This window comes from Rousettus aegyptiacus, unplaced genomic scaffold, assembly GCF_014176215.1.
Source record: "Rousettus aegyptiacus isolate mRouAeg1 unplaced genomic scaffold, mRouAeg1.p scaffold_m13_p_12, whole genome shotgun sequence".
Classification (NCBI taxonomy): Eukaryota; Metazoa; Chordata; class Mammalia; order Chiroptera; family Pteropodidae; genus Rousettus; species Rousettus aegyptiacus.
Window position 1 is genome coordinate 18,472,914 of NW_023416287.1, and position 27,196 is coordinate 18,500,109.

Genomic DNA, 27,196 nt, shown 5'->3' on the forward strand with positions numbered 1-27,196 from the left:
AACCAGAGAAAATAGGGAAAATGAGGGAAGTTCAGAACAACCTGTAAACAGCAGCTGTCAATGTCCAAGGGGGGTCCCCTAAGATTCCTTTGACAGCAAAGCAGGGTGAAAGCCCTTCCCTACCCACAGCCAGTGCCTTGAGAAGTAATAATCTAAAAACAGAGTATACAGATCTATGTAAAACAGAAGTGTTATTATGGAAATGGCACATGAGCAAACATAATTAGATACATCTTATGGGAGACAACCTTGAACAATAACTGCCTGAAACATTACTCTTGTGGTGTTATTAGAAACTAGCCATCCAAATTTTGAAATTTCCAGAACTGTTTTTTACAATTAAATAGAAATTTTGGCTAGAAGTAGTACAGTATAAAACAGTGAAGTGAGCAAGGTCAAGGTCAATTTCTAAAACTTCTTTGAAGGTAAAACCCACTTACTAGAAGATTAAATAGAACCTTGTACTGTAGATTTAGACAAATTTGCTTAAGAGCAAATGAGGCAACTGGGATGAAAAAAATGCCCTTATCAAATTACAAATTTAAGTGTTCCTAAAGGACATCTGTTTACAACCACCTGAAAGAGTTATTGACCCAGTTTTTTACCATATAGTTTGTTCTAAAATACCAATATATAAATGCTACAATTCCTCTATTAGTCTTTGGATTATTTGTATATCTGGACAGACAGACATTAATTTGTAAAAATCCTTACTAGTTTATAAACAGAATTTTTCAACAATATATGTGATGGGTTTTTTGTTTGTTTGTTTGTTTGCCAGTATGGTATTGGGAGCTTGGAAGTGGGATTATGTACAATCAGGTAAGCTAGGCAGCCTTCAGGAACAGGCCTGATGCACACCCTGGATAAACCATCAGCCACCAAATTACTTCCCTAGAATTCCTTACATTAAAGAGTTTGCCTCTAAATTCTCTGATTGTAGTCTATGGATTAGTAAAAGTGGTAATATTCTGAAGGAACTATAAAATTGAATCACAAAACAAAAAACTCATCTTTTCAAACAGATTTATGAAGACATTAAAAGTGACTTTGTTCTATGGCCAAATTGGCTAGAATTATCCAGGGAAGGTGATAAGAGACTTCATAATCAGGTGTTTTTTTCCCCCCCTCATAGAAGTATACAGTACACCTTACACCACCACTCCCATCCCCCACCTTGGTATTTAAAGGATTATTTTTTTGTTTCTAACACAAATTACTTGTTTATTCATGCCCCACTCATTAATTCATCCTCAGAAGCAGAGGCAGCCTGCCAGATCTTTGGGTGCTTTGCAGCAGTAACAGATGGAAGGAGGGGAAACCGAGAGCTTGAGGTTGCTTATCCACACCTCCCCACTCTTCACCTTTTCCCAGCCACATATGTGTTTCTCAGACATACCACTTGATCATTCATATCACAACAAAGGAGATGCTCCCAAAGTTGGCCTAATACGCAGATATTTTTCTAAGGATGAGCACTCAGTCAAGACAAAACTCTGTATATTTTTATTGCACATCAGAAATTTGCTACAAGGAAAATGAAGCTTGAGAATTGGATATAAGGAGCTGATTCTGGGGAGTTGTGAGTTGTGTAAGATTCTTAGTCTGTTTACATGGAATTAAAATGAACACCATTATCAACATCCTGTCAGATTAACTGTCCTCTGATTAGGGAAAGACTAATGAGAAATCAGAGAGACTGATTCTACGCCATGGCACAAGCAACATGACCTCCCTGCAAGAAAATACTCAATTTCAATATGTGACATGTTGAAATTTCCAACAGAAGCCCAAAAACATTACACAGGTAACCTCTTGGAAAGTCATCGAGGCCTTACTTCTTAGCAATTACTATAGCTAACGGAACAGTAAAATTTTTTCTTTTTGCCCTTACCTTTTGCATCTGGGTCCTTAAAATATGATACGAAAGAGAGAAGAAAAATTGCTTAGAACACTAAATCTAACATGTAGGATCAGAAAATTCAGCCTAGCTTCCAGAAATGGATAAATCTGATTCATTTTACACATTAATGTGTTAAGTAAAAAACTTTTTTTTCCCCTCGATAGGAAGCGATTTTAAAACGTTTTCATGTTAAAACCAAAATCTCTGCTATGGAGCAGCATGAAGAATGAGGATAAATTATTAGGATCAGTCTGAGATTTTAAATGTTTACATTTGGACAGCTTCAAACTTCATTTTACTCTGCTCTAAAACACTTGTGTGGAAAAGTTTTTTAGAAACATGGTTTAAATATAAGATAAAATTGAGAGAATTTAAAGGAATTAAAACACACTCATTCTCCTTTGTCACTGTTACCCTGTGTATAAGTCACTTAGTTCCCACCTCTTCCATAAAGCCCTCAGGCATGTCTGAGCTCAGACAGCAAGCTGTGGCTTGCTCTAAATTGTTTCCATGCCTATATGTATCCACAGCCTTGTTATATCTGGCTAGGCTACAGTAGATACTTGTTGACCAAGGGTCATGGTCATGTTACCTAAAGACTTTGACTATAGAATGGCAAAAAGACTTCTTACTGCAAAACAATGGCCTGACTCCAAAAGGGATCTGGAGGCTGGTTTTTTAGACTCTAGCACAATTTATTCACTTGCTTTGTAGCATTTCTCATTGATTTCTCATCAAAAGCACTGTCAGTCTATCCATCATTTCTTTGGGTGATGGAAACTGGTGATGAAGATTGTGGGGTTAATTTCCCAGCTAAAGAAGCTCTCCTCACCCTGCCACTTTTTCCAACCAGGTACGTATGCTTCATCCCTTACCACCTATATCACATTTCCCCGATTGCCAGGCCCTAGCACGCAGCACCATAACCTCCTTCCATGGAAGCCTGAGACCTCCTCCATACTGAGTGCCTCTTTTGAGGCTCTGGGACTGATTCAGAGCCACTAGGGCTCCACGTAGGTTAGCCTTGGTCGTTGTGGACTGTGTAAAAGGAGGCACTGCTATCAAGAGTTGCCTCAGCTGAACATGTCCTTCCTTTCTTCCCACAGACATAACCAGTGCGGTGCAATCCAAGCGAAGAAAATCCAAGTAAACAAGCTGGACAGCAACTCGATACTTGTAAATGTGTGTGAATTTTACAAAAAGCAATTTTGAGCTGTGACTTTTTAAAATCCATTTCTGTACAGCTAGTCATTTTAATAACGTGGCCCTTTTCCTAGTCCCTGCAAACTGTTTCGTAAAGTGCAATGGGGAAAGCAGTTGTTGAACCCTTTTGGTGTTGATGAAGTTCAAGGTTTCTCAAATGTTGCCATGTATTGAGAGGAGCTAATACAATTATGTTATTAGTTTTCACATTTCCTAAGCAGCCTAGAGTACAGGGTGAGCATTTTTAGGTCTTCTAACGATGTATTGTGCTGTGGAAGTACCGTGTGAATAGCAGTAGTGGGGACAAGAGAAATCTTCTCATTTGGAAATGTTGTAAATAATTTTATTATATAGTGTTTTGGATGTATTTGTTGTAGAAATGGACCAGTGAATAAAGAGAATCTAAGGATTTGTACAATGTGAAGTACTGAATGTGTTAAATAAATGTCATTGTCCTAGAACATAAACGTTTGTTATTGGTAAGGGATTATTGGGTGAGCAAGCTATTTCTTTGGACCATAAAGGAATAGAAACAGCCTTCTTTGTGAATTACAATCTCATCTTGTCCTCATTGCACCTGAGGTACACCTGGCAAGTTGAGGAAAATGCATATTCTTGCTCACTCAACTTTGTTGGCTTGAAGAAACTAGCCCTTTGCAGCACTGTACCAGGCACATTGATATATGTTGGTCAAATTTCTTTTGATTGCAAATACTTGAATCAACTTAGGATCAAAAGCTACCTAGGATTTTCTTGGGATGGGAAGTCATCAGCAATCAAAAAATGGCACTTTTTTCTCCACCTCATATATCTGCTTCTCCGTGCACATGATGGGTTACTCCAAAACAACTGTGTTTATACCCACTCCAAGTCAAGAGATGAGACCAGCAAGATTCTTTGTAACAGCAACAAGAATCCAGCCCAGTTTAGGTTAGCTTTCCACCCTTCAGTCCTGTTCTGTGGTTAGATGGGGGCAGTTCCCAAATAAAAACAGTCATTTTGCATTACATACTTTAAAGATGTCCACTACATTCTGCTCTTTGACTGCCCTATTCCTCGCATTAGGTTTAGGGGTGACTTATTATCAGCATGCCCAGGCTTTTCCCTTTCCTGGCTTAGTTCTTACCTAAAAATTTGTAGTCTCCAAACCAACTGCTTCTCCATCCCTTCCCCTGCAGTAGCTCCTAGCCCTTGTCATAATCCAATGCCTGAGACCTAATGGGTGAGTCAGTGATTCTGTCATGCTCTTCTCATCTGTTTCAACTCTTACTCTATGTGTCTTGCATTATACGGATCCTCTAAAAGTAGTTATTTATGAGTCAGACTACACATGGGCTGTTCACAACAAGCTTATCTACCCTATTCCTTCCCTTATGACATACATAACCAGAACCAAAGCCAGCCTAATAATAATGCCCTCTGACAAGAATGTGCTTGAGATTGCAGTGCTGTTTCTACTTTAGCTCTATTCATGCAGGAAGCATCATGTGCTTTAAATAGATTTTTATTTGTTTTTCTTTATATTAATTTTTTTTCTCCCATAGAGGAATAACATTACAATCTAACAATCAGAATCCTGTTACACACATTACACAGGCATGCCACATGACCGATTGAGGTGGTTGTGTCTTTGAGTCTGTCGACATGTCACAACATGGTCAACCAGTCTCCTCATTTCAGCCAGTCTCAACACAAAACACCCAAGAGGGTTGCACTCAACTTGGTTCCGTTTGGAACGAGGCGGCAGGGCAAGTGGGAAGATGTAAGGGGTTATAGTGTGTTTGCATTCATTCCCCTCACATAAAGCCACATGGATCTGAGGAGGTATCCAAGAGCTCTGGTGGGGTCTTTATTGCACCTAAAATATGGGTCAGAGCACATTGATTAGGATTCCAGGCAGGGGTGGGGACCAGGCATACTCCAAAACAGCAGCAAACTACATTCATACACACGTGATACCCTGCTGGGGCCAGACTGGCAAAGGCTGGAAAGTGACACCCAGCTTGAAGAGAGCACTCAGAAGTATTGGGGAATTACTGTAAGTCGCCCTTTGATGTAATTGGGACTCCTTGTAAAAACAAGTCCCTCTGACATACTCAGTTTTGGCAAAGTGCTGGTAGTATTGACATTAATTAATACAAACTGAAACAAACTTCTCCAGGGTCTCTGAAAACATAAGTCAAGACAGACTCTCTAACCCCCTCCTGTCTAAGGTTGCATAGGACTTTGTGAATTCTGGTTCCCTCATGTATTCAAGTTCTGTGGTTTAAAAATAAATCCTGAAGCATGCTCCAAAGTGAAAGGCACATACACAGTCAATACAGTATGACGAAGTCTGATGCTTCAGGAGTCAGACTAGCAGGAGACTGAGTAGTGTTGGTTCTTAGAAATCTATACACAATTAAAATATTGCCACACTCAAATGCTACAGAATCTATAGGAAAGTACAAAAAAACTATGAGCCTTGCAACCAGCCAGGTGATGAGATTGAAGGGTTCTAGAACTACAAGAACTCCAGAAATATGGATATGGGAGGGGCCTTTTGAAATTTGTGCCAAATGCCCTGTAACATACTCTTCCCCCACTGGAAGGATCATGGGCACTGCCCAGGACTGAGCCTAGGCCCCAGCTGGCAGCGGAATAGGCAAAGTGTTGGAGGGAGTCTCAGCTCTTGGAAGTGCCGAAGACCCTAAGCTGGCTGTAGAGTGACTAAGGGGCAGCTTGAAGAATAAAAATGACTAAGTCATAACTGAAGGAGAACCTTGGGGGGAAGAGCAAGGTTGTCAATTATCGAGGCCCTAGTGGACTGGCGTGGGGACTTTGATCTGTTTTTAGTGTAGATTTGGCTTACTCCCTTGGATAGGAGACCCCGGTAGGGCTTCCTCTGTCCCCATCCCAGCATCCATGGGGCTACCCCCTCCCTTACCCACACATCCCACGTGAGGCTTGGGGCTACAGATCAGGAAGGGCAGCTGCCTTTGCCCTCGGGATTGCAGTGTTTTCTCTAAGCCTCAGCTTGGCTGTGAGGCCTGGAAACCTGGTATTGGGATGAGGGGGAAGACCTATGTTAGTATGTAACAGGAAATCTTAAAAGTTTCAAGGAAGAAAGAGCACGCACTAGAAAAGGGCAGTTAGAAGAAAAGGGAAGCAACTCGGGGCATCCCATGAGGCTGTTGCTGGTGTCTGAGCCCAAAATTCATTCCCACCATGAGAATGGGGAAGCTGGTTGCCCTTGTCCCTCCCCTCTGTCTTACATAGGGATTCAGGTCCCCTCCTCCGGGTACTTCCTGGAGAAGGGGAGGGGAACCATAGGGCACCTGTTTCTCCCCAGCAGCCTAGAAAGGAAGAGGGCACTGGGGGAGAAAAGGAGAGTCCCCTTGAAGACCTTGAACCTAAATAAGGACTATTTGGGGATTGGAACAGTGAAGCTCCTGGCCTTCTACCCAGGAATGCTTATTAGCCATCCTGGGCAGGGTGTGAAATACAAAGCCAGAGGCAAGATGAAGCCTGAGCTGTCAGTCTTGGGATGGCTTCATCCCAAAGCTTGTCCTCCCCAGCATCATTCCTCTGCATGCTCACTCTGGGGTGTGCACTTTCCTGCCTAGAAGCCCTCAGGCCTGCATCTCTCCTAAGCTAGTTCTAGCACCTTGGACATGTGAACGGATGGCCAGGATGGCAGGGCTTTGCCCAGCCTCTGCTCCTGGGGTGACATGTTGGGGGTAGGGTGGCAAAGTACTAAGCCCTTCAGACTCGGGGGACTGCAAAGGGGCAGATTTCAGGAAGAGATTTGTGGGGGGAGGATTATAGGAAAGGGAAGTGGGGACAGACTCCAGGCTTCAGTCTGAGAGCAGGGCTTGGCCTCTCGGAGCAAGCACAGTACCAGCTCCCACAGTGCCCTGCTCCCTACAGCTTCTCAACCTGTCTGTCCTGTCTGTGTTTCCAATAGGCTGCCTCTTTCCCTTGATTCCCTCCATCTTCTCCCTCTATGTCACATTGCACAGTCCTCTTCCACATACTTTACCTCTCCAGGCCTAAGCAACTACAAGGAGCCCATCCCTGAGGGGAGAGGGAAGGATGAAACTAAAGGCAGAAACCTTTAGTCTCAGTCCTCCTCCCCACCCCATCCATTTAGGAGGAAGTTACTGGAAATGAATAATAAGGGAGCAGGAGCAAGTGTAGTGCCAAACATGAAATAGGGTGAGGCTTGTAAAGTGGGAGTTGAAGGTAAAGAGTCAGATCTAGGACTGGAGGAGAAGACTCTCAGAAACAGGAATGGCCCAGAGATAGAGAGAGGACTGGAGGGCAAGGATGAAGGGGAATGTCAGGGCAAAGATGGGGATGAGGACCAGAGAAGGAAGGAGTGCTGGGTAGGGGACATGTAGGATTAGATGTTGGGCCTGGGGCCAGAAGGAGGGTGAAAAGCAGGAGGGGGTTCAGAGGCGGATTAGAGAATCAAAGAGAGAGAAATCGAGAGGGCTATCACCCCACCTCACACACTTGAGGGAGGCTGTGATGTCCAGCCCCAGGCAGGCTGCGGGTGCCTCTCGAGCAACACACTGGCTGCGGCAGAGAGGGCCCGACAGGGGTCAGGGGTTGGAAGGGGGTTTGTGGTTTGGCCAGCTGACGGTCAGTAGTTGAACTGGCGCTGGCACGGCTGATAGATGAAGCTGCCCTGGTGCTTGGGTCGGCGCTGACGGTTCTCGCGGGCGCGGTTCTGCCGTTGCATCACTCTGGCGCTCAGCGCATGGCGCTCCGACCGCTGCCGGGACCGCTGCAGCCTCCGCACCTGGCCAGCCTTCTCCAGCAGTGCAGCCCGCGCAGGCAGAGCGGCAGCGGCGTGGTGCAGGGCCCGAGGCTCGTGGTGGACGGGCGCCAGCTCCCTGCGTGGACGAAGCAGGGATAGGTCAGAGCCTGAGGAGTTCGGCGGATGCCACGAAGGGGAGCGCTGGCACCTCTCACCCTGTCCTGACACCTTCGCCCTAGCGCTGTGCTGTCTCTACTCACAGGAGGGCGTCCAACACCCTTCTTGAGGGTACCAGCCCTTCCTCCAAGCCAACCTGGAATACCTCCTCGGTTCTAGCCCCTGTGACATGTAAACTGGACCCCAGGAAGGCTCGGCTCCAACCTCTTATTTGGCCCTTGCCTTCAATACAAGCCTCGAGAACCCTCACCCCACGGAGTTCCGGCCTTGCCTCTCCAACCTCTAAACCCCTAAGCCTCTAAGCCTCTGAGCCACGCCTCCAAAAAAGCCCCATGTTGATCATGAAGCCACGCCTCTCCCTGTCTCAAAGTCCCGCCCATTTACCCTCAGGCCAGCGCCTAGCCTTGCGAGAGGTGCGCGGGCCTTTTGCCTCGGGGACACGCCTCTGAAGCCCCCTACTGCCCCACCCCGCCCCGCCTCAGTGCCCAGTGGGCACCTGGGCTAGGTCTCCAGCCTCCAGGCCGGGACCCCTGTCTCCAAGATAAGCCTCTCTAGAGCTTCATGCTCCACCCTGGCCTGCTCACCCATCGCTAAGGTCGGCATCAGGCAGGTCAGCGTCGGGGTTCGGGGAAGGGGGCCCAGGCTCCAGCACTATGGTGCTGCCGGTGACGTAAACAGACATGCTGGGGTGCTCGATGAGGAGGTCCTCCAGGGGGCTGCTCTGGAGGCGGGCAGGCCCGAGTCCGGGCCCCTCTGCAGTAAAACAGGCGGGAGGGGTAACAAACCAGCTCTCGTCCATCAAGGAGGGCGCAGGAGGAGGGCGACCGGCAGGGGCAGGGGAGGCCCCGGGGCTGGGTGGAGCCGCGTAGCTGTCTACGGGTCGCGGAAGAGGGAGCCATGCGGGAGATGGGGCGCAGCGAGGAGGGTCACACACACACACACACCAGACACAGGGGGCGGGGAGAGAAAGGGCATCGTTAGTCAGACCCGCAGCCCCGCCCTCCTCGTCCACGGATCTCCCGCCAGCCAAGAGTCTCCACCTGCTGCCCTAGGGCACGTGAGGTGTGGACCCCAGCACTGCGCAGCCAGGAGGCAGCCCAGGCTTGCGTGGGATGGAGCCCTGTTACCCCACCTCCAGTGTCACTACCTCACAGTATGCCCCATAGGCCTGGGGGAACTCCCCAAGCCCCTAACATCTTCCTTCCCCTCCGCTGCTAGGCCACCTGACCTTCACAGGCCCAAGAGTCAGAGTCCCGGCCCCCGATTTTGGTCTTACCCGGCAGGTCAATGATGAGCCAGCCGTCCACTTCATCCTCCTCAGAGACGAAGGCTCGTGGGCAGTCGGGGTCCTCAGGAGGTGGCGGGGTGCTGAAGAAGAGGCTGGTAAGGCGCTGGAACATGGTGGGGGAGTGAAACGGCCTCGAGGGGGAGCCCTATAGCAATGCAAAAACCTGAAAGGTATAGAGAGACGTCAGAGCCACCACTGACTGGAGTCTACCCCCACTCCTGGCTGGGGATACCACCCCCAGCCCCCAGACCAGATAAGAGTACAAACAGGGATATTGTGGGGAAGCTTTGCGGTGTCTGTGCTTTCTGGTATGTCAGCCTGCTTTCAGGCTTTTCTATTTTCCGTGTGAACTTAGGAAGTTATTTAACTTCTGCTTTCTCATCTGTCAAAAATCAATGATAATAGTACCCTCTAGGCCCTTACAAGAATTAAATGAGCTATAATAGTATCTTCCTCTGGGTTCTAATAAAAAAAAATGAGCTAAACACAAAGAGCTCAGAACAGTACCTGAGCACAGAGTAAGCATTCAATAAACTAATCAATTAGTTAATATTATTACATGCTCTAAGGACATGGAAAGAGTGATATATATAATCAGGCATTGCCCAACGTTGTGATTATTTATCATCATGATATTGCTAACAGTTCATGTGCTAGGTACTATACTAAGCACTTTATTTCTACTACCTCTTGTACTACGACAGCTCTAGGAGGTGGGTGTAATTATTACCCTCTTTTAAAGGTAAAGAAACTGAGGCTCGGAGAGGTAAGATAACTTGACCAAAGTTTCACAGCTTGTAAAACACAGAGGTAGGAGTTGAACCCATGCAGTCAGATGCCAGAGGCAGCATCCATAATCACTATATTCCACTGCCTTTGATGAGAGTCTGTCTGGATTAGGCATTTTTAATTTGGTGGCCAGGGGCCATAGTCCATGTGTATTTTCTGGGAAGAAGGACCTTGGTGTTCATCATGATTTCCCAAATAGCACTCCTGAGTCCAGAGATTACAATCACTACTCAAGCCTGTGTGGCTTGAAAAGTTCAGGCTAGCTAAAATCCCACAGAACTGTTACCGTTTCACCATGTAATTGCACAGACATCAGTTATGTCTGTCAGATGAGTTAGAAGATCCAATTCCCACAGTCCCTCCTCCTTCTTACCCCTTATTTCCAAGCTCCTGCTCAAGGGCAGCATCCCTGGCTAGGAGGAGGAAGATCAGGTTGCCTGGCTCCAGGGAGACAACAGGTCAGTGGGAGGTGATGATGGAGGGAGGGAGTTATCAGACCTAGGGAACCCTTAAGTATGAGCACTCAATCAGCCCTTCCCTAGGTGAAGATGAGGAAAGAGACCCGTTGCTCCAGGAATGCAGACATTAAATAGGTGGCTATAGATCTGCCCCTCACCCCACCTCAGTCTACCTGAGGACTACACCTGGGCTAGGGGCCTCCTGGATATCCCTAAAGCTTGACCCTCCACATCTGTCCCAAAGATAGTCAACAGTTTTGTTACTGAACCGCTTGTCGCCTTCCTCTAGGGATGTTTCCACACTTCCTACAGAACTCCTTAGGGGCATGTCCACATTTCCATTCCCTAGAGGCATTCTACTCTTACTGCTAACTCACTTGGGGTAGTTCTGTGCTTGTTGCTACCTCTTTATTCCCTGGGAATGTTTTCACACTTGACCAGAATCCCCTAACCTCCATGCCCTGAGAGTATTTCCATATTTGCACATCCACAGTGGGCTCCAGAAGGAAGTACTCCCTAGGTGCTGGCCTCCTTGGTGGGAGATCTACAGGGATTATGAAAGATTGGGCCACCCCAATTAGTGCCTGCCCATCACAAGCCACATATCCCAACCCATCTGTAGCCACAAGGAGGAGTTAGTGACTCAGTCACCAAAAATCCAGAAAGTTTGGCCCCTCCTGAAGGAAGGGAAGACTGGGTCCTTGATGAGGAACACACTCCTTCCATGTACCTACTACTTCACTGAAAAGATGAAAAAGTTAAGGACTGTTTCAGGGACCATCATATTCACCCAGTTCATTTTACAACCTGAAAATCAGAGGACATATGTCTATCCAAAGACACACAGCTAGGTGGCAGGGGAAAGCCTGGCCCCAGGACACAACATCCAGTCCAGAGTGCACAATTGGAAAAGCCTCAGCAAACAGTCCCCCAAAATATAACGATGCATGGGAGATAAGGAAATCAGACAAGAGTCAGACCTTGATTGAGTCACTGCCCCCTTAGAGCCCCTCTGTTCAGATACAAAGGGTCTGGAGTTCCTGACACCAAGATTCATCATACATTTACCAGAGCACCCGCTGTATACCAGAGCCTGCTCTGGGCCTCCTCAAATTATAGACAGATTGAGGTAAGGGAGGCTGGGGGTGGGAGGAGAGCTGCCTGCCCGAGGTCACACAGCAAGTCAGTGACAGAGCCAAGAGTAATAACAGCACCAGCCAGCCAGTGCCCGCCCTCTCATGACCAACGGGGAGTCTCCCGGATTTTCTTTCTCAGTTCTGCCAGCTTCCTGGTTCTCACATTCCCAGCGCTGCTCCAGGGAGAACCATTCCCTTTAATAACTGCAGCAGCTGTGCTCAGAATAGCACTTGAACCCCAAGCCACATCTACCCCAGCTCATTCTTGAGTAAAGCCCATCCAGCCTCTAGGACCATCCACTAAGAAAGTCGGAAGCTCTCTTCTACCCCTTCCCCTGCTCCTCTCAGTGAGCAGAGAGAGGGGCAGCAAAGCCTTATAATCCCCAGCACTATGACAGGTCATATCCTTCTAGGTGACAACTCTAAAGGTTGAGGAGGTGATCAAGGGCCAAATAAAGGGAATCTCACATCCTGCCACCCCACCGTCAACACCGAAGACACTCTGATGCAACCAATGACTCATTTTTCTGTGCTAAAAACAGCTGGGAGGCAGCAATTTTAATGGGCTCTGGGACTCCAAGGTACCAGAGGGTCAGGGCCACAAGACGGGACCCAATCTCCAAAGACCTCCTGTGAAAAGATCCAGGAGTGAGGAACCTAGGAACCCTATCAAATTTGGATAGTGCTGAGCCCAAGGTAAAGTCCTCAGTGGTAGGAGGATGTGCAGACCTGTAACTTGTTACTTTATCGAGTTCCTACTAGGTATGTGCCCCTGGCTAATGCATATGTCACTCACTCAGTAGCCATAACTCTAATTGGCTGCAAGGCCAAGAGTAAGCCGCTTCCCACCTCTGAGCTTCAGTTTCCTCTTCCATGAAATAGGGTCTAAGACCCCTAAATTGGAGGCTGGAAATGACGTCAGCTAAGGCGCTGCACACATGTCAGAGATTAGGAAGATGTTATTATGTTAGGGGGTGCAGAGCCTGGAGCGGGAGGGAGGGAATTCCGCCACCATCTGGCGCTGCCCCAACAGCCCAGAGCTGGAGCTCCAGGCCTCCCCTCAACCCCTGACGACCTCCCCTCAACCTAGACCCAAAGGTACCTTCCGAACCCCTCTCGAGTCGCAAAGGAGAAAGCAGGGAATCACAGGCCTGACCTCAGCCCCTGGATTAACCCAGAGAAACTGCCAACGCCTCTCTGGTGCTTGCTGCCTTTCAGCGTCCGTCACCGGTGGGCCCAGCCCCGACCCAGCGCCCACCGGGTCACGAGAGGACAAGCGACCCGAGCCCGAGGTGGGGGTTGGAGGGCGGTGCCGGCCTTGGTGACGTCTCAATGTCAAATGCAAATAGAGAGACGTCATGGTCTACCGGGCGTGCGGCAACCAATCCGGAAACGGCAATGCAACCCCAGCGGCCGCCGGCGGAGACAAAGACCCGGGAGTGGGGGACGCGGGGCGTGTCCTGGGGTGCAGGAAGCCCCTTGGCCAAATCTTGTCTGGACTCACCTGGGAGCTGGGGCGGTGTGGCGGGCGGGATGGCGCTGAGGTAGTTGTGCGGCGTAACGGCCGGGGTCTGCGGCTGATTACAGGCAAGGCCGCATCGCGGGGCAGGGCAGGGAGGCGGTGGGGCTTAGCGTCCGACGCTCCTGGCTGCTGCGCTCGCCCGCGGGGCTTTGAGTCTGTGCAGCCGCAGCTGCTGGGCTCGCAGCAGAAATTGGAACGTTCAAACAGCTGATTGTGACATCACAAAGAGGCCCGCCCGCCTCGCGTCACTGGCAGGCGGAGCGCTGTCCAATCCCAGGCAGCGGATGCCCCCTCCCCGCCTTCTACATGGATCGAAAGTTAGTGACTCCTGACTGGGAGCCCGACTCCGAGCCGCAGGGCACCGTCGGGAGAAGCGACTGCTGGGAGCTTGGATTCCCCTGCCCCATGGTGACCCACAGACCTCTCAGTGAAAAGGATCCCACTCCTTCCTACGGAATCCCGTCTTCCGGCACTCCCTCGTATATTCCGGCTCCCTCACCGCCCCCTCCCACTGGCCCCAGACCCTTTCACCTGCATACTATATCCGAGTCCCCCAATCAGTACCCCTGTCTCAACAACACACCATGCCCATGCACCTCCCTCCTCCCTCCTCACTCTTCTCTTTGCCGTTTCTCCCTTTTCTGGCTCACCTCACCCCTACACATTCTCTGCTTTCCCACTCCACTTTTCCTCAGATGGGCAACTTTGAAAGATAGGGACTTCCCCCTTCCTTGGTTCCAGGACAATAACCTGGGAATGGAGAAGAGTGAGTTAGACCGAAGGGCAATTTTACAGAGTAGGAGTTGGAGAGGAATTGCTCTGGGTTGGATAAACATTGACCTAGAGACTTTTCTGCACTGGAAGTTTACACACTTTATTTAATCCACATTGCTGCTGGGGCTGGACAGAAAAGTTACAAGACAGATTATTAGTCCCGATTTACACACGAGGATACTGAGGCTCACGGATCTCACTGTTAGTATGTGAATTCACATTCAGTAATGCATTTAACAAATATTGAGTACCTATTATTGCCACTGCCAGACCATTAATTGACATTCATTGAATGCTTACTGAGTGCCAGGCACTGTGCTATAGCACTTTATATGTGTTTTGATATTCACAACAACCCCAAAAGGTGGGTATTATCCTCATTTTCCAGTTGAGGAAATAAACTCAGCCCAAGTGATTTCCCAAGATCACAGAGCTAATGTAAATATCAGAGCCAGGATTTCAGCCCATAGTTCCTGGCCCCACCTCTTTCCATGCTTTACATGAACTAGATTGTCTAAACCCTAGAGTGCTTTAGCCTCCACTGGGAGATGTGGACCCAGTCCTAACTGCCTGAAACTTGCTGTGTGCCCTCAGGCAAGTCATGTTACCTCTCTGGGCCTCAGTTTCCTTATCTGTCAAGCTTAGCATGTCCAAGCTTCCCTCTAGAAAGTCTTTCAAACTTGACCCTCAGGATTCTGCCAATCTCATGCTCTAGGCCCCTTGCTCTCCCGATGGCCTGGGAAATGCCTGGGGAGAGATCACAAATACACATCCTCAGAATCTATAGGGCCGGAGGTTCTGGGTTCTCTCAGTAAAACAAGACTGGTGGGGGTGGGTCTTAGAGCTGCCCATCTGGCCCAACAGGAGGCAAGGGGTGAGCTAGTCCAGAGCTTTGTGCTCTGATGAGAAAATCCTCCCCCAGCTTAGTCAGAAACCCCAGAGGGACGCCTCAGCCCTAGCAACTAGCAGAAGGAGCCAGGAAATAATACCCAGAGGTTCTGGGGGGAGGAGAGAGCAGTGTTTTGGCCCCTGGAGTACTGTTCCCAAAGTGTACTCATTCCGTGCAACCCTGAGCTTCTGCCCGTCCCATGTACTTCCTGTTAACTTCGTACCCTCTCTTGACCTCCACGCTGACTTAAACTGAATAATCCCTAACATGCCTTTCATGTCACACCACTTGCCTGTTCTAGGACCTCTGTGGCTCCCAAAGCACCACACTCCCTAACACAACATGTGTAGCTTTCCATGATCCAGCCCCAGTTCTCTCCAGCTTTGCCTCTGCCTCACCCCTTGTCCTAAGGTCAAACTCCTCATTTTCTCTTCAACACAGCCCCACAAACACACTTTTGCTCAAGCTCTTCTCCCCGCTTGGATGCCCTCTTCAGGCCTTTCTGAGTTCAGATCTTTCCTGTCTCCAAGAGTCTATTCACCCCTTCTTTCTCTAGGCAGTTTTCCCTGTCCCCACTCAGGTATCCAGAGCTACCCTGGTGAACATTTATTTGTTCACTAATTAGTAATAACTAATTGTGTGTGTGTTTATGTGTATGTGTCTTCCCAAGTAGATAGTTGGTATCCCAAGGGCAGAATCTCTGTCCATATACTCCCCCCACCTGGCCTGTGCTGGGCCTGGCAGAGTAGACGCTAATCAAAGGCTCAGCATTTACAACTCAAGAAGGGTGGCCGGTACAGGAGTCTATACCTGGACCTTTGACTCTAGCACCGGACACATTCTATTGGGCACAGGGTTCTGGTTCCCTAAGCCCAGGGGAGAGGGATCCTGGCATATACTCTGATATTCTAAGTGACCTGGATTCTGTTCCTGGCCTTAGCTGAACCTCCTGGCCTTAGCTGAACCCCATGTACAGGCTACTAGGGCAAATTCCAGTCTTCTATTTCTCTGTAGAATCAGGGGTAACCATGGAAGTAGGGAGCTAGAGCCTAGTGGAGTCCCATCCTGAAACTCCTGGGACCCATCCATCCCTACTGCAGAGATTTACTATCAGAGCTGGAGGAGACCTCAGACCTTAATTCATCTAAACACCTCATTTTATAGGTGGAGAAACTGAACCACAGAGAGGTCAAGGTACCACTTAGAATTATAGAGCAGCAGAGCCATCTACTGACACTGGCTCTGGGGAGTGGGTTTAGTATTCTGAGATCCTGGCCTGGGCCTAGGGGTTGTAAAAAAGGTAATGAGCACCACAATCAGGGTAATCTTGAAGTTACTTTTCCCATCAGGCATAGGGTGCCACTCCTGTGCACATACATGTATAGACATGGGCACATATGCATACACATGAAGGCATTCATGTACAAACATACACATATGCACATGAGCTCACACCCACAGGGTTAACACATGCCCATTCAATCCCTACCCAGATCTAAGTGCTTGCCCAGTTTCATTGGCCCTTGGATTGGAGGTCAAGAGGCCACACTTCTTTTCCTGTCTGGGCCTTGGGCTTGTCCTTACCAAACCCTGGAGGCTCCCTAATGGCCTGGGGCTCCCCACTTCAAAAGACAGAAATGTGTCAGCCAGGGCGTGTCCCTCACTGGACTTTGTGTGTACTCAAAGATATGAGCCCTTAAGAGAACTGGCTCACCACTCCCTTCTGCCTACTTCCCCCTCTAAGATATAGGGCAAAGCTGAGATGAAGCCCAGTGGATAGCCTGGAATCTGAGCTAAAACCAGCAAGGCCTGATCACTCTAGGAACAGAGTACTTCTCCTCCCTCCACTAGGTCTACAGAGTTAAACATGTAATATTAATGATGATGCTATTAGGATTTCTATGTGCCAGGCACAATTTTCAGTCCTTATTTGTGTTGATAACTCATTTAATTTTCACAACAATCTCCAAATATAGGTAATATTATTCTTCCTATTTTACTGATGAAGAAACTGAGACAGAGAGGGGAAGAAATTTAATTGGTAAAGCCACCTAAATCCTCAAATTCTCCCAACTGATAAGCCTATACTTTAACAAGGGGCCATATCCTCTAAACATTTACTCAAAAGCTTTGTTTTTCAACACAGAGATGTCTGAATTGAGGGTGTGTGTGTGTGTGTGTGTGTGTGTACACCCTGGTCTGATTGTCAGTAAGCCCAGGTTTCAATCCTGGTTCTATCGATCCTGAGTTCACTGCCTGGCCCTGGGCAAATCACTTCTTTTGTCTGAGCCTCAGTTTTCCCATCTGCAAAATGGCTGGCTCCAGGTTTGTTTGTGTGAATTGTGCTTAATGCTCTTAATGATGATGAGGTGATGTCCGGACATGATTCATTCCAAGAAGAGGTGGCAGGTGGCAAGAAGTCAAATGTCTGGCTTAGTTTTAATCCATCTGCCCATGGTGTGAGGATGGGTTGGTGACTTTGGGGTTCCATGGAAATATTTGTGAGTATTAACAAGTACCTGAGTGAGCTCTTCTGCTGTGAGTGTTCTGCATGAATTCTCAAGTTTAGAACTTTTGAAGGGAAATTTTGCACCCTTCCAGCTTTGAGGCTGGGGAGATGAGAATGAACAGCTTTCCTCCTGATGAACCAACCACCCTTCTAGGAGTAGGTGGACTCACTGAAGCTCAGACCACTGCCCTTTTCTGCTTACCGATATTCCTTGCCTCCCTGACACCTCCAGACTGCAATTCACACTGCTGGCCAGGCATCCTCTCGTGGTACCTGGTATACAGTGAGCATTCAGTAAACATTGACAAGGAGGGGTAAGTGAAGCTGCCCTCACCCACTCTGTCTAGCCTGTCAATACACACACACACACACACACACACACACACACACACACACTGTACAAATGATCACACTCCAAACCACCACCAGCTTTCCTGCTTCTAGGACTTCTACTTCCTCCTTCTTGGGAACCCTGCCCCCTCACCCACCTCATCTCCCGATGTCTAGACCCTCTCTATTCTTCAGGACTAATCAGCAACTTATATTTATTGAGCATTTACTATGTGCCTGTAATTCTCTAAGATGGATACTCTTGTTATCTCCATTTTACAGATGAGGGAGTTGGACACTCTTGTTATCCCCATTTTACAGATGAGGCTCAGACTGCTTAGGGTCACTGAGCTAATAAGTGTCAGAGTATGTTTCTGTATAATCAACCATGTATAGAAATATTGTACATGACTGTGTGTACAATAATAAATAGCATAAAAATTATAAAGCCTACGTATGAAAAATGTAGTATTTCCACCAAACTTAAAATTATTTTAAGCTACAGATACTTCCATGTTGGCCTTGAAGGGGCAAACTACCCTGTTACAAAGATGGCCACATGGCAAGGACCTGACAGGGGCCTGCCTGTAGAAGTCAAAAGTGGTTCCCAGCTAACAGATAGCAAGGAAATGGGGATCTCAGAAACATGGTCACAAGAAAATGAATTCTGCCAAAAACCTGAGGGAGCCTGGAAGCCAAACTTTCCCTAGTTGAATCTCTAAATGAGTACACAGCTGGCCAACACCTTGATTTCAGTCTTGAGCAGAGAACTCAGTTGAGCTTTGCTTGTACTACTTATAGAACTGTGAACTAATAAATGCATATTGTCTTTTTCTTAGTGTACCACCATTTACTTACTTACTTATTTACTTATTTATTTAAATTTTAAAAATTATAGTTGGCATACAGTATTATATTGGTTTCAGGTATAAAGCATAGTAATTAGACATTTAATAACTTAGGAAGTGATCACCCTTATTAAATAAATGTTGTCTTGAGCCCCTAAGTTTGTTACACAACAATAGAAAATTGCAACTCATGTGCTGAAAAACTTTTTTGCATGAAAATTAAAAGGCAGCTTGAGTTACTAATCTTACTCTAGTACATTTTGTCTTGGTGCAACTATTTTCATGAAACTTATAATATTGTTATAATTGAGAAAAATCATTTTTTCTATCATTTTTTTTTTTTTTACCAGTCATAGTTGAACTTGAATAATTTGAATATGTAGGATGCAACTCCAGGGTATCTATTAGCTAAATGACACTTCCTCCAGGAAGCTAAGATCTGTCTGGGCAGAAGTAACCCCTCCCTCCTCAGAGCCCCCAGAACACATTGTCTGCCACATACTTAGGAATGTCTAAGTTAGTTACTTTCTGGTAGACCGATGCCTTTTCTGTACTTGAGAATCTCATTTTTAGTGTAAACAGAAACATAATCAGAGACATTATAATACAGGGAAATAAGGGCTAGGACAATGGGCAGGCCAAGGTGCTAGGGGAATTTTTTAAAATGGGATTCAGGGAAAGCTTCAGGAGGAAGAGAGGCCATCTGAGCTAGGCTTTGAAGAAGGGTAAAAGCTGGCCTTGGGGCAAATGGGTTGAATGGCCTGAATATGATTTCAAATTAGGAGCCCTACATCCTTGTCTTAGCTCTGCTTCTGACATGCTGTATGATTTTGGGTGACTCTCTGTCCCTCTATGGGCCTCTGTTTCTCTGTCTGTACAATGGGAGCAAAATGGGAAATTCCTTTGCCTGTTCACATTTTTTTCTCCTGCCCATGACTTTCTAAAAATTTTGTCTTGTCTTACTACTTTCTGGGTTTACAAGATACAAAGCAAGGGTAACAAGGTGACAGACAGGATAAAGAAGTGAGAGGAAAGAGGCAAGGAAAGAAAAAAGCAAAGCTTGTGGGAAAAGGCGTAGAGGAAAAGTTTTTGATGAAAAAGGACAGGTTTGGTGGATTGCTAGAAATATTCTCTGCACATACACGTATGCATGTATATATATGATCTCTCTGTTTAGAACACATATGCTAGTGTACTATGCACATTGTTCTGAGATTTTCTTTTTTTTACTTAACAATACAACTGGGAGAGCTGTCCCTAATTGTACATACAGAGCTGCCTCATTCTACAGCCACATAGTATTTCGTTATATCATAGTAAGAATGGAGTAAAATTACTGAATCAGTCTCCTGTAGCTGAACATTTAGTATGTTGTCAACAATTTGCCCTTATAGTGCAGTTCTTGAATTGTGACATTGAAGGTGCTAAGCCTGAGCCATGTGGGGCCCTGGGATTTATTTGGGTTATGGACATATTTGGGCTCAGTGGTATCTTTCAAAGATTCTGATCCATTCTCTGGATCAAGCTCTTCCTGCCTCTCTTTCCCTTGGTTCTACCCACCTTCCCTCTGGGCCCAGAGTGGCTGCCTCAGTCCTTCACCATGACCTGCTCTCGGAGGTCCTCAGAACCCCTCCAACTCCATGAATTTCTCCTGACCAGACTCTCTTGATTCCAACCAAGTCTAACACACGGAGCTATTGGCAGAAATGCCAGGATAGAAACTCTGAATAGAGTATAAATATTTATTGATCAATTCCTGGATTTGCCTGGGGCCTCCCTGCTTATTCTAGGTTTCTGTGGATTTTGTTCTAGGTTTCTGTGGATTTTGTTCTCCTTTTCTGCTAGAGGAATTCATTGGGTCTACTCTGTTCCTGGGGATAGGACCTTACCTGTGAACCTTTAAAAAATGTGCCTTCTTGTAGGAGAAGAAACCCATCCACCTATAATGGAATTGCACGAAATGGTTATTTAGAGATCATCTAGTATTCTGAAGTTTTACAGATGAGGAAACTGAAATCTGGGTGAGGAGGAAAGACTTGCCCAGGGTGACAGAATGAGTGAATGTAAGGGAAAGGACCCTTACAGCGATGGTGACCTCTGGGAATATGACCCTATGGAACTTGAGGCTTCTATCCCCAGTTCTTACCTCTTTACTTACTTCTCCTAGACCTTTATTCTCTGAAAATCTAGTAAATAAAGTTAACAGTATTATGGTATATTCATCCAATGGACTACTACTCAGCAATTAAAAAGAGATAAGCCACTAATACCTGCAATCAATATGGATGAACCTTAAAATACCAAGCTGAACAGAAGAAAACAGATACAAAAGAGTACATACTATATGATTCCATTTATATAAACTTCTGGAATAGGCAAAAGTAATGTATACTGACAGAAAGCAGATCAGTAGCTACCTGGGGATGGATGGAAGGACTGACTACAAAGGGGAATGAAGGGAATATTCTGCAGTGATAGAAGTGTTCAATATTTCAATTATGGGTTTGGTTACATGCGAGTATATATTTGTCAAACCTATACCTCCACAAAGTTGGTTTAAAAAGAAAAACAGCAACATTGAAATATATTTACTAAATTTAGTTTAAAAAATACAATATGATCACTGACATACATGCACAAAATCAACCTTGACCAACTCATTTGAGAAGGGCAAGTTCAGCAGTACATAACTCCCAGGTCAGATGTTTTCCACCTCAGAAATGAGGTTGTCACAGATTTTGGTCAGAACGTCGTTTTCCTTAGATTTTGTTCAAGAACTTCCTTGGTCGTAACAGAGGAATCTAACCTGACTTGGGTTAGATTAAAAAGCTAGTCACTAATACCTCTTTGCTCTATATCTAGGTGATTTATTAACTTGCTAGATTTAATTTTTCTTCTGCGGGGTCTTTCCAAGTTTTTTAGTTCTGTCCTTTAAAAAAAGTATTTGTATAAGTAATAATAATCTAATATTTATTCCTTTCTATGTTCCAGGGGATGTTCTAAAGGTTTTTCATGTAATATCTCATTACAGCTTCACAATGATCTAGTGAGGGAGCTCTTATTTACCCTATTTTATAGGTTTAGAAACTGAGGCACAGCGAGTTTGAGTTATCTGCCCAAGGTTTGACAGATACTAAGTGATAGACTGGGATATGAATCCTGTCAGCCTGGCAACACAGCCCACAGAGCTCTTAAGCACTACATGGCATTGCCTACCAATGTGGCTTAAAAGTGATGGCAAAGCCCGTTTGCTTCAAGATCTCTTACTCACTGGTGCCAGACATACCATCATTATTGTGTCCTCCGCTGTGGTTAAATATTGCCCTTTTTATATTCCTACTAAAATAAAATTAGTCAAGAGAGAGAGAAGTCTAAATTCCTACATATCTAGTAGGATTAGTTCTTCAGATAACCCTCTCTCCACTGAACGGACTGAGAGAGAAACACAATTTGGGAGGTAGGGGAAAGGGTGGTGGGACTTTGAAGGGGATAAACAGAGAGGTAAGAATGCATAGCCCGATGTCTCAATTTTCCTGAGCTGGCCTTGCTCAACCTTACAGCGATGGTGACCTCTGGAAATATGACCCTATGGTCAATTGGCTCTGGTTCTCAGCCCGGAACACTGGGGACAGGAAGCCAAGTGGGTGAGAGGTAACAGAAGAGGCTCTTTGGAGTGATGCCAGGAGTAGCCTAGGTGCCTCCTTCTGAGATAGGGTGTCTTGGGGAAGACAGGCGGGACAAAGGGCATGACATGAATCCTTCTCTCAGAAGGAGGGTCAGCCTTACTCTTTTGCCAGGGGATGGTTGTATTCTATCCCCCAGAAGGCTATTTTTAAAAATTAAAATTTAATTTAAGTGATGCAACAATTTACATAAATATTGTATAAAATCCAAGCAACCTTTGTAATATCTAAAAAATTATGAACAGAAAATTCACACAATCAAGATAAAGTCAAGGTCACTCTTGACTACTTACTTCTCAGTCCCACAGACCTTCCACTACTGCCCCTAATTTGAAGCATATCCTTCTTTCCTTTTTCTGCACAACATATGTATATACACATAGAAAGGGCTTGTTTTTCATTTAGGTTTAGAATTATGCTTTAAGACTCTTGGTTTACTTAGTTACCGGGACATAGTTCAAAATTCCAAAAGTTCAACAGGGAATACAGTGAAAAGCAGGTGTGCTTCTTCTCCTGTTCCCAACCATCTGGTCTGTGCCCTGGAGACAACCACCAATTCTAATTTCCAGTGATTCCTTCCAGAGATATTCTATGCATTTAAAATCCAATACATGTACACATGTATTTTTCATACAGATAGAGACACTTTTCTGTCTTTTTTTTCCCCCACTTTACAGCATATCTTGCAGAACTTTCCGTACCAGTATGAAGAATAACCTCATTATTTTTCACACTTGCATAGTATCCAATTATATGTATGCACAATGTTTTTCAGTCCTCTGTGGAAAGGTTGTTTTCAATATTTTGTTATTACAAACAATGCTGCAGTTAATGTTTTTATCCATTATTTTGCATATTTATTTGTAAAATAAATATTTACAAGTGGAGATTCATGAGTTGGAGTTACCCAAAAAGTTTAAATAGCAATGTAAAAGTTGATAGATATTGCTAGATAGCTTCTAGGATATAACAATTTATATTGCTGTAGGTTTGTTTATTTCCACATAAATATATACTCTATCTTGTGACCTCACATTTTTCACTCAGCAATATGACTTGGAGTTCTACCTATGTCAATACATGTAGATCTACCTCATTAAAAAACCCATCTTATAGTTTCCCATTGTATGGCTGCAGATAACTTGTTTAGCTGATTACTTATTGATGGACATTTGGGTGGTTTTCAATTTTTTTGCTGCTACCAACAGTGACTATTCTTGTATGAAAAGAATAAATTTAGAGAAGTAAATTCCGAGATTAATGGGTATATTTCACATTTCAATAGATGCTGTTGAATTGCTCTCCCAGAATGTTATGCCTGTTTAGACTGCTACCAATAGTGCATGAGAGCTTTAGGTTTACATTTAGAACTGGCCCATGTGATTCATCCTGAATCAAAGCTCAAAGTTTCAATTATCACTGGGATCATCCAGGCCCTGAGTTCCCCCCTCTGTAGAATCTGAGTGGACAAGCTGAGTGTTGGGAAGGATAAATACAGACGAAGGGCAGGTGGTCCCCTCGTAACACGACCCTCGCCAAAGGAAAGGCTACTAGACAGTGAGCTAGGGGCGTCTGCGGTTTGGTATCAACAAATGCACTGTGCATTTATTCCATGCCAGGTCTTGGGCTGGGTGTCTTGACCCAAAGATGAGTCAGACCCAGACTCTGCACTTCTAGAGCTTGATACTCAAGGAGAAAATAGATAAGTAAACAGACAGTGACAATTCTGTTTACTAAGTATTGAGTTGGACTTCCTTTTCTGAAAATATCTGGAACTTCCTGCTACATAACACATGGAAATGCTGGAAATAAAAACAACTAACATCCTTTTAAATGCACAACTGAATCTTTAACAGTTAGGTTTTAATAGACAGCTTAAGCCTTGGGCTTATGTGAAGTTTACAGTTGGAACGAGACCCTTGATCAATCTAGGATCCTTCAAGGGCTAAAACCACAGTAAAAGAGTAGACTGGGGGAAAACAAACAGACATCTAACTGTTAGCAGAGGAAACAAATCCTTGGTGTCCTATGTGTCCGCCTTGACTCAGTCTTTAGGTGGCGGAAATAAACTATTTCCTGAGAATTTGAAACCACATGTCTGTCCTCAATGAGTCTGGGGTTCATATTTGCATCGGCTGCATGGATGGGAATCCCGAGGCTGAGAAATTAACATAAAAGGAGATATACTCCAAAACTATCTCTCAGATGCCTAGCAGAAACAAATGCAAATCCTCTTATCCTGTTTCCCACTTGCAGGCCACACAGAACTCTTATATATAAAGCCCTTCCAAACATTAGCTAATCCATAAGGAAACAATTCACCACCAGTAAGATTCAGTCAGTAGACATAACAAACAGAAGAATCATACTCCCAAGAACTTCGAGTAATATTATTATCAGATACTGATCATTAAGTGCAAGCAAGAGGTAGCTGTTAAGTGCTTTAGGAGCATTGAGAACAGACTCCCTGGTGGATTCAAAGTTCTCAGAGAGAGGGAAACTTTAAGAATGGGTCTTGAAGGATAAGTAGGACTTTGCCAAGTGAGGACAAGTACTATTGGGAGTAGCTGGTAAGGTGTACAAAGTAGAATGTACCAAGGGAATGACTATTGGTAGTTTATTTTCTTGAGTGCATATAGGGCAGAAAAGTAGGGGACAAGGCAGGGGAGGTAGGTAGAGGGATAAAGATCATGCTGGCCCTTGCAAACATCTTATGGACTTTGGTTCTTAAACCAAGTGCAAAAGAAAACCAGTGAAGGGTTTTAAGTGAGGGGTTAGTGATATTCATTCGTTCATTCATTCATTCATTCATTCAACAATGAGTGTCAGGCATGGAGAATGGGTTGGAGAATGGAGAGTGGCAAAAGGAGACCAGGAGAGTATAGCAGACATCTAGGTGAGACATGCTGGTGGCTTAGACCAAGGTGGTGGCAGTGAGATTGGAGAGTAGGTGGATTTCACTGATATTTAGGTCAAAGTTTGAAGGTGGATTGTATGCAAGGGATGGAGAAGTGGGAGGTGTCAAGACTGATTCCCAGGTTTGGCTGAGCAATGAAAAGATTGGTGGTGCCATTCATTCACAGAAATAAGGAATTAAGGAGGAAGAGTGAGTTGTTGGAAGGAAGATCATGAGTTCAGTTTTAGATATCTGGAATTTAAAGCAACTTTGGGATATCCAGGTGGAGATATCCCACCTAGTAGTTCGATACATGCCTCTGAACCTCAACAAGAGAAATCTGGGCTGGAAGTAAAGAGCTGAGTGTCATCGACATATAAATGGTATTCGAAGCCAGGAAAGTAAATGAGAGTTCTCTAGGAGGGTGAGTTCCATCTCTTGTTGTGTTAGTTAAGAACTTTTGGTTGCAAGTAACTGAAGACCTAACTCAAACTGGATTAAACTAGAAAAGGAGTTTGGCTGAAAAGTTCATCAAGAATTGCCTTCTGGCAAGACTTGGTCCAGTAGTTCGAATAATCCAGTCTTTCCTAATTTCTCCAAAACACTTCCTAGGAGTTAGCCTAGTTCTTAACAGGCTCTTTCTTTGGAACCACATGATAGTGTAAGGGAATGGCTCTGCCAAGGCACCTCTCCTCAGGGTTTTATGTAAGGCCAGATATCTGGTTCCTTTTGGGCTTTTTTAATACTTGGGTTTGATGGTTGAGGAGGGAACTGCTGTGGGTCTCCCAGGGGCCTCACCAGAGACCCAGTCCAGAAACAACAGGCAGATAGTGTAGGAGTCATATGGTGAGAAGCCTGGTTTCTGGGCCCAGTGCCACCACTGACCTGCTATGTGATCCTAGGGCAGGTGCTGCTCATTTCTAGGCCTTCGTTTCCCAATCTGTACAATGAATTAGATCAGACCTTTCCTAATTTTTCAATTTTAAGGTTGTCTTTAATTAGTTTTCCATGCATGCCACTGCCTTCCGCTCACACCCATTTGTTGTTATTAAGTTTTTATATAGCTTATTTCTTCTGGCAAAAAATCTGTCCAGTCACAGATCAAGCCAATGCAGTATCTTTAACCCTTCTTTTGCTTTCATAGCAGTCCTGACTTTTCCTGCTCTGTTCTTGAGTTTCTTTTGCTGATTATCTTAGTTATTTTCTTCTTATCTAGGCCATACCTTGCAAATCTATGTTTGGGTTGATTTCTTTTTGCATAATCCAAGAGATTGTGAAGTTTATCAAAGTCTGCTGTTTTGCAACAATCAAAATGGGTTCAAATCTGAAGACAAAGATAATTATCTGGTATGTTCTACATTTTGGTTAGTTTTTCTTGAATTTCTAGTTTTGGCACTATTGCCTTCATAGGGTAAAAGACCTCTATGACCATCCGTTTCTGTGGAAAAAGGTTGTATGTCATGAACTTTCTTGCTTGGCTGGTTACTTGTGTCATTCAGAATGATGGCTGGTCATCAGGCAGCCAGAGAAGAATAAAACCTTCAGTCATGTTTAAAAATTTTGTATACTTGCCAATCTGAGATTGTTGCTCTGTATTTCTGTCTCTCAAATTTTTCTTAATGAAAGTCTCAGAGAACTGTCTTTCAGATCTTTATGGTATCCAAGGTCTGAGTGCTGGGGACAAGGTATTGGGGGATTTGGGAAACAACTGATTAATGCTACAGCCAAAATATCTCTTGAAACCACCCACTTGTCTCTGCCACATTGGTCCAAGACACCATCATCCTCTATCATCTTGTTGACTACAGCAGCTTCCTCAATAGTATTCCTGGTGCCACCCTTGCTTCCTCCAATTCATTATTTATTCAGTAGGCAAAGGGATATTTTTAAAACCTAAATCGTGATCATATTCCAACTCTACGTGAAACCCTTTAGTGGACTTCCTGTTCCTCTTAGAATAAAACTCAACTTAGCACGATGGTCTACAAAAGCCATTTGACCCTTGCCTATTTCTCCAGTCTCACCTCTTGCTCATTTTACTCCATAT

General features: G+C 45.2%; 2 protein-coding genes across 17 annotated transcripts in view; one reads left to right on the forward strand and one right to left on the reverse strand.

Moving 5' to 3' along the window:
- NCOA6 (nuclear receptor coactivator 6) overlaps positions 1 to 3,573 on the forward strand; it is an 89,902-nt gene extending 86,329 nt beyond the window's left edge. For 11 of the 13 annotated variants that reach the window (XM_036229500.1, XM_016126414.2, XM_016126415.2 and 8 more), the window contains one exon: positions 3,010 to 3,573. In XM_036229500.1, coding sequence (XP_036085393.1) covers positions 3,010 to 3,053 — 44 coding nt within the window. In that variant the 3' untranslated portion in view covers positions 3,054 to 3,573. The other 2 variants (XR_004953625.1, XM_036229502.1) reach the window with 2 other exon arrangements.
- A 1,019-nt stretch (positions 3,574 to 4,592) lies between these two features.
- TP53INP2 (tumor protein p53 inducible nuclear protein 2) lies at positions 4,593 to 13,425 on the reverse strand. 4 transcript variants are annotated; one of them, XM_016126427.2, is made up of 4 exons: positions 13,203 to 13,425; positions 9,304 to 9,478; positions 8,612 to 8,780; positions 4,593 to 7,986 (listed from the first exon to the last, which is right to left on the reverse strand). In XM_016126427.2, exons 2-4 carry the CDS (start codon positions 9,425 to 9,427, stop codon positions 7,734 to 7,736), a joined length of 546 nt encoding a protein of 181 aa, XP_015981913.2. In that variant the 5' UTR covers positions 9,428 to 9,478; positions 13,203 to 13,425; the 3' UTR covers positions 4,593 to 7,733. The 4 variants fall into 4 exon arrangements, with proteins under 4 accessions (XP_015981913.2, XP_015981910.2, XP_015981912.2 ...); XM_016126424.2 differs by having other exon boundaries at positions 8,612 to 8,900; XM_016126426.2 differs by lacking the exon at positions 13,203 to 13,425 and adding an exon at positions 12,855 to 13,181 and having other exon boundaries at positions 8,612 to 8,900.
- Between the last annotated feature and the right edge of the window lie 13,771 nt (positions 13,426 to 27,196).

Coding starts and splice junctions, on each gene's coding strand:
- TP53INP2 (XM_016126424.2), bottom strand. CDS start 9,427: ATGTTCCAGCGCCTTACCAGCCTCTTCTTCAGCACCCCGCCACCTCCT. Junction 8,901..9,303: donor GCTCATCATTGACCTGCCGG/GTAAGACCAAAA, acceptor CGCGACCCGTAG/ACAGCTACGCGGCTCCACCC. Junction 7,987..8,611: donor GATGCCGACCTTAGCGATGG/GTGAGCAGGCCA, acceptor TCGTCCACGCAG/GGAGCTGGCGCCCGTCCACC.